Below are 20,741 nucleotides of genomic sequence, written 5' to 3'. Positions count from 1 at the left end.
AAAATAAATTTTAGCTGAATTAAATTAAACTTAAAAATGTCCATTGAGAAATACTTTTAAAAATGAATTTTTAACTGTTCTTGGAATATGCAAATATTTTCTGAATAAATAATGAGGAAATCATCAATTTAAAAGTATACATTAATAAGCCTTTGTAGAAAGCATTTTGGTGATATGTCTCAGATGTCTTTAAACATTTATTTTCTTTGACCTATAAATCCACTCCCAGAAGTCCATTGTAAGGAAATAATCCAAGATGTAGATAAAGTTTTTATATAAATATGTTCATAGAAGTCTAATTTATAATGGCAAAAAAAGAAAAGAGAGAGACAGAAAAGAAAAAATTCCATTAAACGTCCAAGAATAAGAGATAGCCAAATAAATTGTAATACGATGAAACACAATATAGCCTTTTAAAATGGCATTTGAAAAATAAATAAAATAAAGTGGCATTTGAGCAATGTTTAATGATTCATGAAAATTTTCAAAATATAATTACTAATTTAAAAACAGTATAAATTGTATGTTAGTATGATCCTATTTTAAAATAAATTTGTGTATACACATGTACACATACATATTGATTCTAAGTAGTACAGTGGGTCTTAGTCTTGGTGTATATTAGAATCACCAGAAGAACGTAAGAGACTCTTAATCTTAGGAAAAAAACTGAGGGTTGCTGGGGGGCGGGGGTGGGGGGAATGGGGTGATGGGCATTGGGGAGGGTATGTGTTGTAATGAGCACTGGGTATTATATAAGACTGATGAATCGCAGACCTGTACCCCTGAAACAAATAATACATTATATGTTAATTTAAAAAAATAAAGTTAAGTAAACATTAAAAAAAGAAGAAGAAAGAGAAGAATCACCAGAAGAGCTTTAAAATATACTGCTGCCTGTGACCCATTCTCAGAGATTCTCATTGAATTGGTCTTGGGTGTTGGCTGGGCATCTGGAGTTTTTTAAGCTCCTGAAGAGATTTTAATGTGCCCCACCCCTCCCCCACCAGATTTGAGAAACTTGGGCATACGATGTTTAAGATTCTTCACTAAGTGCACTGGGAGAGAGCATGAATAACCACTCAGCCTTCCAAAGCAGAAAGTTCATCTGGTGGCTGCTACCAAATATAATGGCATCGTGCCTAAGGAAAAACTCACCCATTTCTATTATCAGGAAAAATTATCCTAAACTAAGAAATAAGGCCTAAGGGACCCACTCACAGATTATGTAACTCTCTTTGTTTAACTTACTATTAACTTTTGATCAGGCTCCATACTCTGTGAAGTTACATGTTCCTTAACTTGAAGATTTTTGTGTGATAAAAATTTAAATGATTCTGTCTGGTAGAAAAGATAAAAGTTAGTTTTATTGCCCTAGAAGATGTTAACTAACTTTGTATCTAATTTAACAATCTCATTCCAGCACTGTTATGTATGAATTGTCCTTGAATCAAATTTATCATCATATTAGTTCCCTCATTAATGAGTTAAGTAAATCTTTGACACACACTCTATATTTTTATGAGAACTGTGTTTTTAACTTGTTGAAATTATATCTTGAAACTAGCAATAATCAAACACACATTAAATGATAGAAGTGAACATGGGACACTCACTCAGTAGAGATTTATCCAGCATGATAATCCTATCATTTGACCACAGAAAGCTTCCTTCCCTCTGATATTCTCGGTTCATGAAAAAAAAAAAATCCCCAGACCCTCCTCTGCCCACAAGGTCTAGTCCAAAGTGCTTCTTAAATCCACTCCATATTAATGATAGTGAGTGCCAAACAGAGTAACTGAAGAAGCCAAATTTATATACTGGGGTAGTTACAGTAGCATTAGTTACTTATCTTAAGCAACTGGAGATTTGGGTAAATCTAATTTTGTAAATCAGTCTTCTGTTCCCAGTGACTTACACAATCACTTCAGAGACACTTTATCATCAATTGGAGCTCTTCTGATATCAGCTGGGACTCCTGACGCTTTGGTTGGACTTTTTTTTACTTTTTGGTCCCATTCTTTCTGGAAAGTACTTAACAGTCTGTAACATGCTAGGACGCAAGCCAGGAGCTTTGCTATTTTAAAGAAACCCTGCTGTGAATTCATTTTTAGAGCAAATAATTTTCCATGAGTCTTTTAGCTTAACCACTTATTAGGTTGGTGCATGATGAGTTTTTTTGGAGTGGGAGTATATTTGTAGGTCCTGGTTGCTTCATGTGGAGACATAGCAGAACTGTTATCTAAGGCAAAAAAACTAATAATAATTATCTCCATCAAAGGTAAAAGTGATAAAGTCCAGGGCAAATGCCTATATTCTTGGATATGATATTGTCAGATTAATCTGGGAAATAATCATTAGGTTGGCATTTTTTGGTCCTCTCCTCTCCATGAAGCCACTTTGCAAGAGTCAGCTCCACCCTGGAATTTGTCCACTTAGAGATTGTCTTCGTTGTTTACAACCACAGTGGATCCTTTAATACCGAGAAGCAGATGGTGTCCTTTCCTGCATGGCAAACCTTTCCCAAAAGGATCAAGAGGGTAGAATTAGGTCCATCTAAGTTCTCACATCCGTGACTGCCTATGGAAGAAATAGTTACTGAGAGTCATGTTAAAGGATTTTGCTCTGACTAATCAGCAAATCCCAATTCCCCTGGCTACAAAGAACCCACTCCTTTTTTTTTAAAATATTTTATTTATTTATTTATTTGACAGAGAGAGAGAGAGCGCGCACACAAACAGGGGGAGTGGCAGGCAGAGGCAGAGGGAGAAGCAGGCTCCCCACAGAGCAGGGGGAGCCCAATGCAGGACTCGATCCCAGGACCCCAGGATCATGACTTGAGCCGAAGGCAGTCGCTTAACCAACTAAGCCACCCAGGTGCCCCAAAGAACCCACTCTTATGTGGGGATCCATGCTTGTGGCATCAACACCATAACTACACCTTAACTTCTTTCATAGAGCCAGTGACCTCAGGTTTGCAAGGGAATCCAGTGTCCCTTCTCTTAACTGAATCTTCACCACCATTGGCCACTAAGCTTTCCTCGCATATTTCCAAGAAGCAGGAATTCACTTCATTGAAGGCTTCCAACCTAGACTTTGGACAGATCTCTTCAGTATTCTTTATTGAAACAAACTCTATTCTCCTGTAACTTTTTCCCAGTGCTGATGTTTTTTGTTCCTTAGAGTCTGCAGTAAATTGATCTCTGCCAATTTGGCATTTGTCAGTAGTTACTTAATAGATATCTGCAGCCTTTAGTCGGTAGAGTAGGTGACATTTGTAGGTCTCCTCTCCCATCACTTTGAGACTAGGTATTATGTTCAAGGAAAACAAGCCTCGGGATGAATTCTTCCCTGCATGCACATATTATTAGAAGGAAGACACAATCCTAGTTGGACAACCTGTTCTACCAACACAATGCCCCAGCTTTCTTTTGGGCACTCCAGTAAGCACCTTGCATAAAAGGCTTATCCAGGGGGATTCAAGGATATTCTAGTAACAGGATTCAGGTGACCTTACAGTCAGATCAGGTAAGAGCAATGGTTCTTAAAGTGTGTTCCCTGTACTTTCACAGTGGTACCACCTGAGAATTTCTTAGAAGGGCAAATTATCAGACACCATTATGGAATCATTTACTACATCAGCAATCTCAGCTTTAACAAGCTTTCCAGGTGGGAGAGCCAGTGAGCAAGAGAATGCTTAATCAAAAGAGAATAAAGGGCCAAATTTAAACTTTAAGCCAATAGCATAGATCCAGACCAACTACACACACACACACACACACACACACACACACACACACACACACTACTATGTTCCACTACTATGCCCTGGCCACCACACCCTAGATTTTGCTCAAACTCAGAGCCCCTGTTTGCCAAGATTCTTTTGCCTATCTTTGTTCTCTCTATGTAGGTCAGACATGTGCAAATGTAGGCAAGAATATTGGTGGATGGCCCTTCCCCACATTTGTAAAGCAGTAAACTCCCAAGTATCTCTCTCTCTCTCTCTCACACACACACACAATGGTTTCCAAAAGGTCTGATAAAGTTTGTTTTTCAAAATTTGAATAGTTGTGTATCTATTTTCAGTGTTTATTTGGAAAACATAACACAATTAAAACTTCTGGTTGTATAGGTATTATTACTTAGAATAAGGTTAAGTTTGAAACATGAGTCCATTAAAACCAATTTTTTAAAAGGATTAAGTTAATAATCTGGTGTGCATTTATGCTTTAATTGTGAAGAAAACACAGGAGGCCTAGGGTTTTGAGCAAATTATTCACATGGGTTAACAGGTCTAGGATGTGGAGGACCTGGCTTTGGGTATCTTCACCATGAGTACCTTTCCTAGGAAAACAGATCATGGTAATCAACATCATTCTTCTGTCAAGCTGTGTATGTCTCCAGAAGGAAAATGCCAACATTCAGTTAGTTTAGCAACACAAATACTACTGATTCTTTGAGAAACCCTATATAGCTCATATGTCTCCTTTTAATTCAGTAGAGAAAACATTCTGTACCAAGATCAGTACCACTAGAAGAGATCTAAGCTAGAAGAAACTACAGTTTTGGTTTTGTTGTAGAAAGATGATATGATGGCAGATAAAAAGAGCAATTGCCTCAACTTAACAGGAGGAAAAGAGCACAGGCCACATGGGCAATAGTTGTAGTATTTTTATACGTTCTGAAGACCTTCAATGAGCCCAGACAAGACTAGTCCCTTCCTTCCAAGTTTTTTTTTTCTTAAGATTTTATTTATTTATTTGTCAGACAGAGAGAGAGAGAGCACACAAGCAGGGGGAGAGGTGGGCAGAGGGAGAAGCAGGCTCCTTGCTAAGCAAGGAGCCCAATGCGGGACTCTCTCCCAGGATGCTGGGATCATGATCTGAGCTGAAGGCAGACACTTAACTGACTGAGCCACCCAGGCATCCCCCTTCCAAGTTTTCTGAAGTTTGAGGTTTCAGTGGTACCCTAAGATGAGCCCTAGATTGGGAGTTAAAAGATTTGGGTTCCAGATGATGATGTGACCGCCAACAAACTACTCTACCTCTCCAAGCTTTCCTTCCTCCTGTGATGATGATGCTCCAGTAACCCTCAAGTTCTAGCCACTCTGTGATGTTTTGGTTGTGGAGTCTTCACATCCAAGTAAGTCTAGCCGGGACTTACCATATTTTGGCATGGCTGGGAATACAGGCAGTTTCTGTTCTCCCGCTGCCCCTGCCCCTTTCCTGATGCAATGATGTGTTCATTCCTTTCAGTACCTGGTCTACAATCATCCATACTTCGTGAAATATAACTCCCAAGCCGATGGAAGCTGTCTTAGGCTGGGTTCCTCAGAAGCAGACCCTTAGACAAGGATGTGTGTGCAACGATTAATTAAGGAAGTGCCACCAGGAAAAACAAGAAAGGAGAGGAGGAAGCAGGACAGCAAGATGGAGAGGAAGCAGGGAGTGGAGTAAGTGCAGGAGAGCTTTTAGATGTGGCAGGACCGCAAGAGACCTTTGGATGATCCATTTTACCTCATATCTCACCTTAAGGCAGAAACAGCTGAGCTTCTGTTCTGCTGTGCCCGTGGGTCACCAGCTCTGGGCTTGCCCTGGCGAGACCCAGGCACTTACAGCTCTCAGTGGATCAGGTGAAGGATCCTTAGGGGGGGTCTTACAAAAAGGGTCCCAGGAGGGAGTCAGGAGTGAAATATGCCAAAACTAGGGGATGCCCGTATGGAACAAGTGAGGGAGATCCCAGGGGGCTGAAAAGAGCACCAACATCCATTACTGAAGGCAGGACTGTCTGAACAGGAACATTCAGCAGCTAACAGCTGTTGATTTGGTCCTGCAGGCACAGAGATGGTTTGTTTTGATTAGAATGAAGGTCTTTGTGCTTGGTCTTGGATTTTATCTGTTTAGTCCTGCATAGATATCACTGTTCTCCCAGGAACCAGCCAGGTTCCTTGGAATACAAACATCTTCATCAGTTTCCTCCTAGGCAAGATGAAGGAAGAGACCTGGAAGCAAAAGGCTTCTAGCTGGGGCTCCTGGAGCCAACCCTTAGAGGTGGCCATTCCACTCCAGCTGCATGCTGAATGTGGCTAGCGCTCAGTAAACATTGGTTAAATGGCTGAACCGATTTCTATGGTTTGCTTTGACTAGGATCAGGGTAAATGAGATGAAGTCCCATTCTGTCCTTCCCTCTCTCCCGGTCAGTGAGTCCTCTGTGCTTGGCTCCCAAGTAAACAATCAGGAACTGTGGCATAATACAAACCTCAATGCTAAATACCCATTTGGTTGCATTTGCAAAACAAAGGAAACATTGCCACTTTTGAAAAAGAGAGATTTAGGCATAATCAGTGTTGGTTGTGGCTGGCAGTCCTTTTGCAATTAAGAGATACCAAAAGCTGGCTGCATGGAAGCCGGCTGCTTTAGGGTCCCAGACCAGGACCCTAAAAAACAAAAACCAAACTGAAGCCACCTATCTGCCATACTGTCATTATGCCCAGCATAGCCCACAGAAGGGGCTCATCAGGGAAGTCAGACTTTTCTTTTAAAAAGAAACCAGATCAGGACTGTATTTGTTTATCTGTCTAGATGTACAGACACGGAATCCCATGTAGGAATGGGGTGGAGTGCAATGGTTTGGAAAATAAGGAAGCCGAGCTTGAAAGGCACTGGGCTGTAACGGTGGTCAGTGGCTTCCCCCAGAGAGACTGGGGAAACAGTGACATATCTGTGAACTGGGTGAAAGATCTTTTCACATGAGATGGTTCTTAAGGCAAATTTTCCTGTAAAGAATGCATTCATAGTGTTTAACCTAGCCCATTCTGTGCCATCAAATATTGAGAAGAACTTGGTGGGGAGAAAAGGAGGCTGCCTTTTCTCAGATCACAATAGCCACATATTTGCATTTCTAGATGGTTTTATCATAGGATCATCAGAGTTTCCCATTGGATACTTGCAAAGCCCTTCAGTGCTACGGGAAGCTATACATGAATCCTCCCATTCTAGGGGCATAAGAAGGACCTGTTGTGGTAGAAAATGCAAATTCTAGCCCCACCTTCATCAGTCTCCTTCCGTAGGTGGTATGACTGGCAGTCTGCATTTTTACAAGCAACCAAAAAGGTTTAGATGCAAGGAAACCTTAGACCATGCTATGAAGAAGTGTTGTCGTGAGCACTGTGACTTATCAGTGAGCCAGATCATGGGCATAAAATGGAATGAAGGTGGTAAATCCATTTATTCATGAACCACTTCTTCTTCATATTTGAAAGATATATTTTGGGGGCACCTGGTGGCTCAGTCGGTTAAGTGTCTGCCTTCGGCTCAGGTCATGATCCCTGGGTCCTGGGTTTGAGCCCCCCGTTGGGCTCCCTGTTCAGCGGAGAGCCTGCTTCTCCCTCTCCCTCTGCTGCTCCCCCTGCTTGTACGCACTCGCTCTCTCCCTCACCCTCTCTGTCAAATAAATAAATAAAATCTTTAAAAAAAAGAAAGATATATTTTTTTAATTCAGCTAAGCAATTTGTTAAAACCAGTAGTGCCCACTATGAAGAGAGGAGGAAGTTGAATTTCCTGCACAAGAATATCCAATGTAGAAGAACAGGGAGCCAAGTCCAGTCCACACTTTGAAGAACTTATACAACCACAAACATAGCAGATTTAAGAACTGGCCATTTTTAACAACAGAAATACAAACAGAACCTTGCTACCTTGCTAAAAATTACGATTTGCTCTGATCCTTAGTTTGGCATTAAGACACGTAATTTAATTATTATCATTTCCAGAGGAAGCGTTTATCAGAACTATCCAGCTCTAATCATCTTAAACGAGTCTTAGCCTTCCCGGACTTTGTTATTTGGAGAAGGAAAGTCTCCGTGTGCTTTTTCTGATAAGCATCTTCCCTTTGTTCTCTGAATGAAAGACTGTCTCATGGAAATTAGCCAGTGTGTCCATCCTTCCAGTACAGGACACTGTCGTGGGACATGGAACCCATGGCCCATGGAGCTTTCCATCTGCTGGGAAGCAAATGCTGCTAAAAGTCTGCAGGTCGTGTAGAATGGGGCAAAGTGGATCATGGCATTTGGTGCAGTAGCAGAAGTGCAGACAGGCCCAGAGTCTGGCTCGCCCAGTGGGGACTCTCAGCCTCTCCCACTGACCTTCTGATCTTGGCTGGTTATTGAGTCAACTTGTACTTCATCTTTTCTTGCTTCATATGGAGATAACATGGTTTGGGGCAGCACTTCTCAAACTTCTGATGCTTGATGACCTTGTTCAGTAGGTGATCTCATTCAGGAGGTCTGGGGTGGAGGCTAGGATTCTGCATTTCTTTTTTTTTTAATTTTATTTATTTATTTGAGAGAGAGCGCACAAGTGGGGAGTGGGGCAGGGGCAGAGGGAGAAGGAGAAGCAGACTCCCCACTGAGCAGGGAGCCCGATGCGGGGCTCAATCCCAGGACCCCAGGATCATGACCTGAGCTGAAGGCAGACACTTAACCAACTGAGTCACCCAGGTGCCCCTACAATTCTGCATTTCTAACAAGCTCCCAGATGAAGCACGTGCTGCTGGTCTGGGGACCGCAGTTGGAGTAGCAAAGGTTTGGGGGTTCCTATATAACCCCCCTAGCTTTATATAAAGTTCCTAGCACATAGCAAGTTCTCAGTAAGTGATGATGATTATTATGAGAGTTATAATGACATAGAATGTTGGAATAAATGCAGCCGATTTTTCTTATTTGAGAAAGGCTGCTTCGAACCTGGGTCAAATTCTGATTATTCAGAGTAAATAATGCTCCTGATGCACTTGAGGCATCTTGGGGACTTGTCTCAGCAGCAGTAACTGCACTTCACTAATCCCTTAGAATGGGCACTTTGGGTCTTATGGTTGCATTATCTTCAAGGAGAAATTTCAACCAGTAACAGTAATGGCAGTAGTCCCATCCTTGATCACATCCTCATATCACTGTAGTTGAGGAAAGAGATCCTGCTTCCGAACATATCCAGTACCAGCTCCTTCTCGAGAGTGAGGACAGAAACCCAGTGTGACTGCTCCACTGTTTGATTCTGAGTCATGAGCTGAATGAGGGCTCCCACATCTTAGATGGGTGATACTGGTTTGTTATTGCTGTTGTTTGGGTTTGTTTTAGAAGATGAAAGGAATAAGGCTCAGACGTTTATTCCTGACCCTTGAGTTTGACCAAAGTTGTGCAGCATAAATAGCATAGTGGAGGGGAATATGAGACGCAGGTTTCCCATCATGGAATGAATAAGTCACGGGGATGAAAGGTACAGCATAGGGAGTGTAGTCAATGGTATTATTATAATGCCGTGTGGTGACAGATGGTAGCTACACTTGCAGTGAGCATGGTATAACTTACAGACTTGCCAAATTACTATGTTGTACACCTGAAACTAATGTAACATTATGTGTCAACTATACTTCAATCAATCAATCAATCAATCAATCACGTAGTGAAATGGGGTATATGGGTGCAATTCTATTACTTAATATCCATAAAAGCTACAATTTATTATGAGGAAGTAGCGATCATGGGGCTATTATGTGACAATGTAGCTGCAAAACATAAAAAGCAAGAAATGGGCTGAAATGTAAGAAGAAATTGATAAAGCTACAGTACTGCCAGGGACTTGAATACATGGAAATCAATAGGTCAAGTTGACTGAAGATTTCGGGGCATTTGAATAACAGATCTGCCTTTTCAGCTTGATCTGATGTAGATAGGTAGCAAGAGAGAGTCAGAGATAGAATAGACTTTCTTTTTATTTATTTTATTTATTTTTTTAAAGATTTTATCCATTTATTTTTACAGAGAGAGAAAGCAAGCAAGCACAAGCAGGGGGTGCAGCAGAGGTTAGAGGGAGAGGGAGAAGCAGACTCCCCACTGAGCAGGGAGTCTGACATGGGGCTCTGTCCCAGGAACTGTGATCAGACACTTAACAGACTGAGCCACCCAGGCTCCCCTAGACTTTCTTTTTAGACACAAATCAAACATTACCAGAAATTGACCACGCATTGGGGTACAAAGGAAATCTCATCTAATTTCAAAAACCAAATCATATGGGCCACCCTCACTGACCATGATGAAAATAAAATTAGAAATGACAAGCAAAAAACCTCTATTATTTAAAGTTTTTTTCTATCAATTAAATTTTAAAACCATACTTTCAAATAACTCTTGAGTTATTTGAAATTAAACTCAAAACAGAAGAATGAGAATAAAGGAAATTAAAACTGAAATTTAATGCTATTTAGAAATAAATAACAAAGGCTATACTATATTCCCAAATTTTTAGGATAGAGCCACAATAACACATAGAGGACAATTTTACAGCAATAAGTATGCTGTACCAAAAACAAGAAAAATGTGAAATAAATGAATCTCTTGTCAATTCAAGAAGTTATAGAGAGAACACAGTCACATCCTAGGAGGAAAAGAGAATTAAAATAAGCAAAAAACAGGGGGGGAAAAGAAGTGGAGGTTAAAAGCATTGGTAGAGATGATAAATGATATCCAAAGCTGGGGCATCCTGAGATGCACCTGTCAAGCCACTCTATGTTATTTTCCAGTATGTAAATGAAACTAAAAATAATAGTTTTCAGTTTTTGATTAAAAAACAAGAATAGCCACACAGTGTGCTTTGAGAATAAATATGCTTTGAAATTATGCTTTTAAAAATGACCCAGGTTCCTGATCTGAAATTTAGCTGTGTGGTTAATAGAGAGTTACCTCTAAACGTGTTTTCTAATCTGCAAAGTGGGGATAGTAATAGTATGCACACCATATGGCATTGAAGGTTCATGTAAGTTATTATATGAAAAGCACTTAAAACAGGGCCCAGCAAAGAGTAAGCCCTCAGTACGTGTTAGTGTGATTTTATTAATAATTAAGGAGAGTTGTCCAACTTGGTTTATAAAGTCCCTTTGTTCTTCTTTGGGCTTGGTTGAATACAGTGAGTCTTCGATAAACTTTTTTTGAATTTTAAAGTATATTTTCACCAGAAAGCAGGCAGGTTCTGCAGGAGGAGAGAGTGATTACCCCGAAGAGGCTTTGTTCAAATGATCAGCAGTGTGAGAAGACACCAAGTTGTAGATTTTAGCTCTGTGATGATTCAGCCAATAGATGTTGATGTATGTGGGTTTGTTGATTTGTTTTATTAATTAAAAGATAAAGCATGAAGAGAAATAGATGTTAGCTCAGGGCACACTCTCCTTACATCTTTTGCAAGATGTTCCTGCCCTATGGTGCTTAGGCTAATGACGAGTGTCCCCAGAATAATAGCTATCCATGTCTCTGTTGATCTTGTCTGTTAAAAACACACATCCCTTATTTCCATGCTCACCTCTCCTTCTGGATCCTAACCCCATATTTGAGTCCAGACTCTGCATGGAGAGAATAGTCTTAGCCTAATGAATGAAAATAAGTAAGCCCCTAGACAAGGAAGTAAGGGATGTCTCTGTATTGTACTTGCCCCGTGTCTGATGTGTCTCAGACTTGTGTGCCACATTAGAAAATGAAGAGCTTTGCAAATTATACTTGACATCAAGGAATAGCGGCACCCTGCCTACTTTGTACCATGTACAGTGACAGCAACAGCTTCTCAGATGTTTCTGTCTCTAATGCAGTCCAGTGCTGCTGCTGGGGCTGGGAACCTTGGCCTGTAGCTGGTCATGGAAATTAGGAATCTCTGTGAGGGCTGTGCAGGCATCCCACGACCTTGTAATGAATTACACGGATTAAATCTGATTTGTAGTCCTAAAACTCTATAGAAATCGTCAATCAAAAGCAAATTCATATTACATGTCAAATTAAAAAATCAGGGGCACCTGGTGGCACAGTTGGTTAAGTGTCCGACTCTTGGTTTTGGCTCAGGTCATGATCTCAGGATCATGGGATCGAACCCTGCATTGGGCTCCGTGCTTGGTGCAGAGTCTGCTTAGAACTCTCTGTCCCTCTCCCTCTGCCCCTGCAAACTCTCTTTGTCTCTCTGTCTCTCAAATAAATAAATAAATCTTTAAAAAATAAAGAAAGAAATAAAAAATTTAAAAAATGGTCCAGGAAACAAACCTATTACATGAGAAAGGGCTTCTTCAGACAGATATAGACAATGTGTCTTTCTACGGGAAATGTACAATGCTTTGTGGGTATGAAAAACTGAAAAGGAATGCTTTAAAGGTTTTTGTTTAACTTGATTTAACCCAGGGATCAGCACATGTTTTTTGTATAGGACCAGAGAGTAAATATTTTCAGCATTGAGAGTCAAGTGGTCTCTTGCAACCACCCAACTCTGCCTTTGTAGCCTGAAAGGATCATTGACAACAGGGAAGCCAATGGTCATGGGGTATGTCTATAAAACTGTGTTTATAGACCCTGGAACTTGAATTTCATACTCTATTTACATGTATAAGTTATGTTTCTTCTTTGAGTCTTTTTTAACCATTTAAAATATAAAATCATCCTTTGCATACCGCCAGTGCAAAAATAGGCAGTGAACTGGATTTGGCCATAATTCCCTGAAGCCCCTGGTTGAGCCTACAGTCTCCCTGCAGTCTGGGTAACTGCAGAACCTCACCACTCCCTGCCCACCCGGTGGCACTTACTAACACTCCAGGAGACACGGTTCCAGATATGAGAGCTATGCAGAAGTGCTGTCTGTGGGCCAGTGGCAGCAGCATCGCCTGGGGCTTGTTGGAAATGCAGAGTCTGGGACCCCATCTCGGACCAGCTGACTCAGAATCTCTGAGCGTGGGACCTAGCAGTCTGTTTTAACCAGGTTTCTAGTGATTCTGATGCCCGCTGAAGTTTTAGAAGCACTGCCCTAGACCACACCTGGAAAACTGCTGGCTTGGGAACATTAAATGCCACCTGTTGGGCGGGGTGGGGTGGGGGGAAGATCAGTGCATTCATTCACTCAACAAATCAATTAACATGAATTGAACACCTACTAGGGGCCAGATCCTTTACTAAACACTGGCGATTTGAGATAATTAATAGGATACTATTGGACCCTTAATAGAATGGGAGATTATCTTACAGCAGAGCCCCAGGGAATAGTTTGGAGTGACTCTGCTCCCTAATTTCTTCACTTAACTGAGCAGGCTTTGCTGGCCGGGACCATACCACTAGCTCGAGCGACACATAGGATGGAGGTTCAATGTGCTAATATGAGTGAATGTGCTATGCCCCCTGGATAATTTATAAATGCCATTTCACTATGACCATCCTTTTAGCTGGTCAAATTGCTGTTCATCAACATCAGTATGCCTCTTCAGGTCTTATCTCTTAGAAGGTTAGTATGCTTGGGTTTGGGGTTTGTGGGGAGAATTTATCAAACACTAGCATTACCTATCCCAACAGAGGATCCAGAGGCATGCCCCATGCCTACTTTCCCTCTAATCTTTTTAGGAGAGTGGACACTGCTCTTTCAGCTTGGAAATGCTGTGCATTTGAGATCTGTTAGATGCATCAGCCCCCCTCCCAAATCAGACATCCCCCACATTTTAGAGCACACTAAGGTGTGGGAGCTCCTGGGGAGACCATGGAAGTGATGAAAACAAAGATACCCATCACATGGCTTCTCTGCCCTCACACCAACTGCCCATCAGCCAGATCCTCGTCAGCTGCCATCAGCTTGAAGCCAGGGGGCCCTACAGCTGTTTTTCAGGTGCTGAAAATAGCAACTTTGGGAGGAGATTGCCAAGGAAACTGATGAGACGTGTGTGTGTGTGTGTGTGTGTGTGTGTGTGTGTGTGTGTGTGTGTGAGAGAGAGAGAGACAGAGACAGAGACAGAGACAGAGAGACAAGGAGAGAGCAAGAGAGAGAGCACCATCAACAAATAGACCTGGAAGAGAGAACTAGCAATAATACTCTAGGTTGGAAAACAGAGGACCTGCCTTCTAATAAACTAACCTATTAGGAGGAAAGGTCAGTTGCTTACTTAGAGTGAAGGAAGATGTTCCCCCAAGGAACCCAGCAGCAAAATACAAAGATAAATAATAGGGAGAGAAGATGCTCTTATTTGTCTCCAAGTGGCAATCCTGTGAGAGGTGCTACTTCGAGATTGCAGGCTGGGGCACTCTGCTGGTTTCCCTGGTTTCAGGCTTCTGCAGGTGCTCAGCACCACAGCAACGTGCCTCCTGCCCAGCTGTTAGAAAGGAAAGCTAATTAACAAATACTGGATTTGTTCCCCTCTTAGCAAAGGGTACAGGCTTATCCTGAATGAGCAAGTCTTTCCGAATATGAAGCCCCCACATAGTTACAAACAAGGTTGATCAGAACTTTCTATAATATATTCCCCTCAGAAAGCCTATGAGACTGGTATTATGTGCCTTGTTGAAAAAAACTGAAGCTCAGAGACAGTGATAAACTTGCCCAGAGTCAGCCAGCAACTGAGTGCCCGAGTCAACCATCTATGCAAGCTCTTGTCCACTCCACTAAGCTAGGGCTCATGATCTACTCCACATTTCCATGGATGCACCATTTTATTCTGGAGGGTAGATCCCAGCAACCCAGAAGAACACAGGAATTTTGTTTCTGCCTATTTCAAGGTTCAGAAGTAGCTTAGTATAAATTCCTTCCAGTTTCTGTTTGCTAGATCCCTAATTTACAAAGTGGAAACATGTATTTAAGTGAAACACAAAGCATATAAAGCTCTATATCATGAGTACATATTATGGTGGCCAGAATTGGTGTTCAAAAATTAGCAGGCTCAGGGTGCCTGGGTGGCTCAGTTGGTTAAGCATCCAACTCTTGATTTTGGCTCACATCATGATCTCAAGGTTGTGGGATTGAGCCCTGTGTCGGGCTCCGCACTCAGTGGGAAGTCTGCTTGAGATTGTCTCTCGCCCTCTCCCCCGATTCATGCTCTCTCCCTCTCTCTTTCTCAAATAAATAAATCTTTTTAAAAAATCAGCAGGCTCATGGTATGATGCTCTGTCAACATTTTAAATGGTGCACATAGAACTAGCCTAACATAAGCTTACTACCTTTTTTAAAAATACTGGTAAGTAGAATGTAGTTCTGAAGGTTTTTTCCTTCTTTTTTACTGTGATTCCCCATTTGTCACTTTGCCCAAGAACCACTGGGTATAAAAGAACTGTGAAATCTATTATCTCCAAAGAAGATTCACTTTAGGACTCTTCCTATTGAGGAACCCTGAATAGTTCTGAGTTACTTCACAAAAGTAATACATGTGGAAGAGTCTAATAATACATGCTAAATTAAAATCCCAGAGGAGTTCAACCTTAGCTGTTGGGAAAGCAGTATAGCAGCGGGCCTGGGAGATGAGGTCATTGAGGGCCTGCCTCTGCGAACCTGATTTTTTTTTGATGGAGAGTTTTCATTTTATTTTTGCAAAAAAAAAAATGCTTCTCATACAAGTAATAATAACAATAATTATTAGAATAATAATTAAACATGGGGACACCCGGGTGGCTCAGTCAGTTAAGCGTCTACCTTCAGTTCAGGTCATGATCCCAGGGTCCTGGGATCGAGCCCCATGTAGGGGTCCCTGCTTAGTGGGGAGTCTGCTTCTCCCTCTCCCTCTGCTCCTCTCCCCTGCTCATGCTGTCTTTCGTGCTCTATCTCTCAAATAAAGAAAGTCTTAAGAAAAAAAAAGAATAATAATTAAACATGGTATTACTCCAAAGCCCTAAATCTAAGTTCCTTTCCCATCTTCAATTTTCAATAGAACAAACACTGATATGTTTTTTGGTTGGGAAATCATGTTCCTATGCAATATTTTTATTCCATTTTAAGTTTCTTTAGGCCTGCTTCTGTTATTGTAACACCCACTGCTAAAACAAAACAAAATGTTCACATTTTCAGTAGTGTAGTACAGTTGAAGTGTGCTGTCATTTCATATGAAGGTTCAGGTCTTTGTGGTTAACTGTCAACTTGCCTCCATGTAGGGATGCCAGGGGCCCAAGTTCTTGCTGTCTCATAGCCCGGCCATCCTCTAAGGCCCTGTTTTTTTGGCAGAGAGGGAAAGAGAGGACATAGAAGGAATGCCTTAGCCTGGCAGGGATGCACATCATTTCCACTGTAACCCATAAGCCATCTCTAGCCACATGCACCACCTCCTTGCAGTGGGAACTGGAAATTAATTCCCAACTGGGCAGCCATTTCCCTAAGACCCCGCTCTACCATGGAAGAGGGAGGAAAAATTCCAGTGCACACTTGACCATCTCAGCCACAAAGCAAGAGCCCATGCCTTCTACAGTTGTGCTACTCATAGAGAAGGTTTTAGCATATCAAATATTTATCATCTCAAACCCTTCCTTGGGCTCTTTATCCCATTACCTCTGATAGCCTTTCCTGGGGACGTGACTTCCTCAGGGAGGCCTGCTGTGCCCCATGGGCAGCTATGGTATGACCCCAAATAATTCGTTTCACACCGAATAATTTAATTTCCTTATTTTACTTCCATCTTCCTCATCAGGCTGTTGCTCTGTGACAGCAATGAATTTACCTGTCTCATTCATCACTATAGCCTTAGTGCCTAACACTGTCCTGGCATCTTACAAATACTCAATAAATATTTGAGGAGAGAAGAGAAGACAGGAGAAAGAAAGAAAGGAAAAAGGAAGAGGGGGACAGGGCTGGTTGGCTCTGGAGGGAGCTCAGTCTGGCTACTTGTAATTTGCATCATATGGGATTTCAAGAGTGTTACCAAGAAAGAGCCAATCACATTTCAGGGACAAGGATCCATCCCTTTTTGGAAAAATAACTGTGCATGCTCACATAAGCCTTCTTGGCAACCTCTGATAACAACTGAAGGAGACTAAAGATTTTTTGCCTTTAGCTCCTTGCTGGGGAGGAAAAATTTACCTCTATCCTTCAAGATTCTTTTAGTTGGTCTAAGAATTAAACTGACATAAGACAGATTAACAGGAGAAAATCAAATTTAATTATATATGTATGGGGAATCCACATAGATATGAGTTCCAAAGGCAGTCAGGCAAAATGAGGTATATATGTCATTCTGAACTAAGGAGAAAAAGGTAGGAGTCTGGAACTTCAAAGGAAAAAATTCACAGGAAGATAAAAAAAGAGTAAATGTTTGGTAAACAAATGTTTGCTGGGCCATACAGAAACAGTGGGACATAGGAAGTAATTGTAATAATCAAACCTTGCTAAATCCTTCTGTGTTTACCACCCCTACTTCTTGTTATACTGTAGTTATCTATGGTGATTTCTCCTTTCCTGCAGGAGGTCCTCTATCTAAATTCTTGTAGGCAGTTAGAGGGAAGGTCAAATTTTCTTCCTGAGTCTCTTGGGCCTTGATTCTTTTCAGCTCGAAATAATCTGCATGCCAAAGTGGCACATCTTGAGGTGGCCTGCCCTTAGCTCCTATATTCCAAATGCTTCTAAATGCAGTGGAATACTACTCAACATCAAAAATGAACAAACTATTAATACATGCTACAACATAATAAATCTCAAAATCATTATACTAAGTAAAAAAGAGACAACAGATAGTACATACTGTATCATCCATGTATATAAAATTCTAGGAAATGCAAACTATAGTAACAGAAAGCAGATAAGCAGTTGTCTCAGCACAGGGGTAAGATGAGATGGGATGAGTGGGTGTGTAGGATTACAAAGAGCATGGAAAAAACTTTGGGGGTGATGGATATGTTTTCCTAATTGTGGTCATGGTTTCCTGTGTGTGTACCTATGTCAAAACTTTTCAAACTATACACTTCAAATATTTATTATATGTCAATCATACCTCAATAAAGCTCTTAAAAATAAAATAAAAATGGAAAATAAATGTGAGGTTAAAAGTATACTAACCCAGAACCACATCCCTCCACACCATCATTCCAAACTCTTGGTGGTTTGTGTCTTAAAAATGCTTCATAGATAGACAGGTATGTGTCTCCATTATAAAGCTGGCAAGTATGCATTCATAATGCACCTTTTGGAGAAACAGCAAAATTCTATTGAACCCTGTCTGAGTATGGCTTCTGTCTTCAGAAGATGACTGAGTCATGGAGACAGAGTGTGGGCTATTTAGATCTCCTATTTGCACATACTACATGCACTTACATAAACTCTCACATGTTCAAATCTGCTTTTTCCAGGTTCTGTGTCCAAAGCCTTCACTGACCTCTAGCCCAAGCACCCAGCCACCCCACCCCCACCACTACCATGGCTGAAGACGCGGACATGCGCAATGAGCTGGAGGAGATGCAGCGAAGGGCTGACCAGCTGGCTGATGAGGTGAGGGATGGGACATGAAAAAGGAGCAAAATTTGGGTAGCTGAGTAGTTTGTCTTATTCAGATTCAGGTGGAAAAGGTCTTCTAACATCTCAGTTTTAAAAACGGAGGAGTATGACTTTGATTTTCTATACACCTGACACCTCTACAGACAAGAATGGGTTGATAAACCTACATACAACTAATGTCTTAGCCTAAACTCCCAATTAGTAGAAATCTAGGGAAGTCAAGATCCTCTAAGAAAAGCAATGTCTTTGGGTGTCCGGAGCTGGCCTAATTCTGAGAGCTGATTGTTACATTTTCCAGAATCTTGCAAGCTGATATTAAAATTGAATTATATTTAAAAAAAAAATTAATTAATTAAATTGAATTATATAAATTGATAATTAAGTAGATTATATTAAAAATCAAAGGCGATACTCAAAATTCATCACTTCTTAATTTTTTTCCTATATTTTCATATTACCTATGCTCTCAAAGTTCTTGACTTGTGTTATATCTATAGTGTAGGAATACCATGTAACAGCATGTTACTGTACATTTTCCCAAGTTCACCTTCAGTGATGCTATGCTGTAGTTAAAAATCAGACAGGTTAAGGCTATTTATATCACAGGAATCTGCAAACACTACAAATCAGGGTTTGACTTACTGTTTTGTTGACTGTCTAGACTTAAGAAAGTAGAGAAAATGTTAATAACATAGATTAAACTTAAAAATGGGCATGTCTCTAGTCATTACTCTTTAATTAACACAAAAAAAAATGGAGAAAATCTTCTAGTAGTTGAAAATTTTTATTCTTTTCAGCAAAGAAGTCACTTGCATCATTGACAAACTAGCGAAGTCCCAACATTTCTCCATTGTTTCACTTTCCTCTTACTCATTAATGCAAATGAAAATATCAACCAACATTCATGTCAGAACTACATTTGTCCTTTGCATGCTTAGCAATGGACACAAGAGTTCAGTAAAACTTAACAAAAGCTTTCTGTGAGACTCAGTTGGCTACATAGAATTTATAATAAAGGGCATTGTGTATTTTATTATCTGTAAATTCTATGCTCTCCATCCCTCATATCAGGAAAATAATAAACTTAAATACACCTATACATATATGTATATTCATATCTGTTTCATATTCGTATTCATCTATTTTAGCATTTACCAACATACCACTGCTTACAGCCATTGTATTTCAACAAGCAGCCTCTTCTAGGAAAGTTAATGTTCTTCCCGCTCCTTCAGGATCTTGTCCAAAATAAGTTTGTCACTTAAAAGCAAAGCCTTGAGAAATCACACTGGTTGCTGGAGTCTAGTAGTTAGTTACAAAGGAACTGAGAAAAAAGTGACAATGATGTGCCCGAGGGACCAGTGCTAACTTCAGACCTTCCATCTCACTTTGTCTTATCTAAGGATGAAGATAATTATTATAGCTGTCTCCTACAGGCTAGTTATTTCAAACATGCTTGATTTTTTTCACCCTAAGGCGATAGCTTAATTTGTATTGATAAGAACTTCCAATTGTGTTTCTCGGAGCTTTATAAGAAACTTGATGTTAGATTCATCTCAATTCATGAGAAATTATGTTTGTGCTTAAAATTCAATATTCCTGGTCCAGGGAGGCCAAATTAATCCTCTGAGTATTTGAGATAATTTTTCATGCATCCTGCACATGCAAAATTATCTTTTCCAGATTACTTTGTCTTTGATATCAAGATCAGCTTCATATGGTTTTGATTTTAGAAGATCAACTTTAATGTAATTGCTTTAGGGAATCTTACTATGTAGAAAGACTAATAGGAAAGAGATTGAAAATGTGTTCAGTTACAAACTTAAAAGAATGTGTGATAGTAACCCTTTGTGTTTCTCAAGTGAAGAGAGTAGTTCGGATTTTCCAAGACCTCTGGATCCTGCATTCATAATTTTTTTTTTTTAATCCCAGTCACTGGAAAGCACCCGTCGTATGCTGCAACTGGTTGAAGAGGTAAGGAGTGGCCATATTTCAAGATAAACTAATCCCTTTTGCCGGCATATTCTTTTCCTAGACCCTACTGCCTTTTCTTATGCCACAATCCCATTGGTTCCATTGATTCCATTGTAGCCTATCTGGAATTCACATTACTGAGGGAGATGTCAGGTAGCCATCAAAGGATCCCCTCTCCCTCCCAGCCCTAGCTACCTTTATAGTCTGGGAAGTAGAGAAGGATGGTATTTCTAAGTAAATGTTCCTAAGAAATCACAGAAGACTGAATCACTTTAAGCAAATCTAAAGGCATTACCTACATAAAAACTTCACTTGCAATGATTTTGATGCCTCTAAATCATGTCTAATCTTGACATTCTGTTTTGACTTAGCCACACATATGACTTTTAAAAATACATACCCCATAGATACAACATTTTCAGAAATTGTAATATTGAGAGTCAGGCACTAAAATTCATGAAGTAATAGGAAAATTCTTTGATAAAAGGCATTTCAAGGCCGTAACGCAAATACAGAAGCTCTTTT

General features: G+C 40.5%; 1 protein-coding gene across 2 annotated transcripts in view; it reads left to right on the top strand.

Moving 5' to 3' along the window:
* Window positions 1–20,741, top strand: part of SNAP25 (synaptosome associated protein 25) — an 81,713-nt gene that overhangs the window by 35,359 nt on the left and 25,613 nt on the right. The window contains exons 2-3 of one of the 2 annotated variants that reach the window (XM_044918986.1): window positions 18,098–18,236; window positions 20,175–20,216. In XM_044918986.1, the coding sequence (XP_044774921.1) occupies window positions 18,165–18,236; window positions 20,175–20,216 (114 nt within the window). In that variant the 5' untranslated portion in view covers window positions 18,098–18,164. Of the gene's footprint in view, window positions 1–18,097; window positions 18,237–20,174; window positions 20,217–20,741 lie in introns of those variants that run through there. The other variant, XM_021688918.1, reaches the window with a different exon arrangement.

This window comes from Neomonachus schauinslandi, chromosome 10 (assembly GCF_002201575.2).
Source record: "Neomonachus schauinslandi chromosome 10, ASM220157v2, whole genome shotgun sequence".
NCBI lineage: Eukaryota > Metazoa > Chordata > Mammalia > Carnivora > Phocidae > Neomonachus > Neomonachus schauinslandi.
This window is presented reverse-complemented; position numbering and strand designations above follow the sequence as displayed.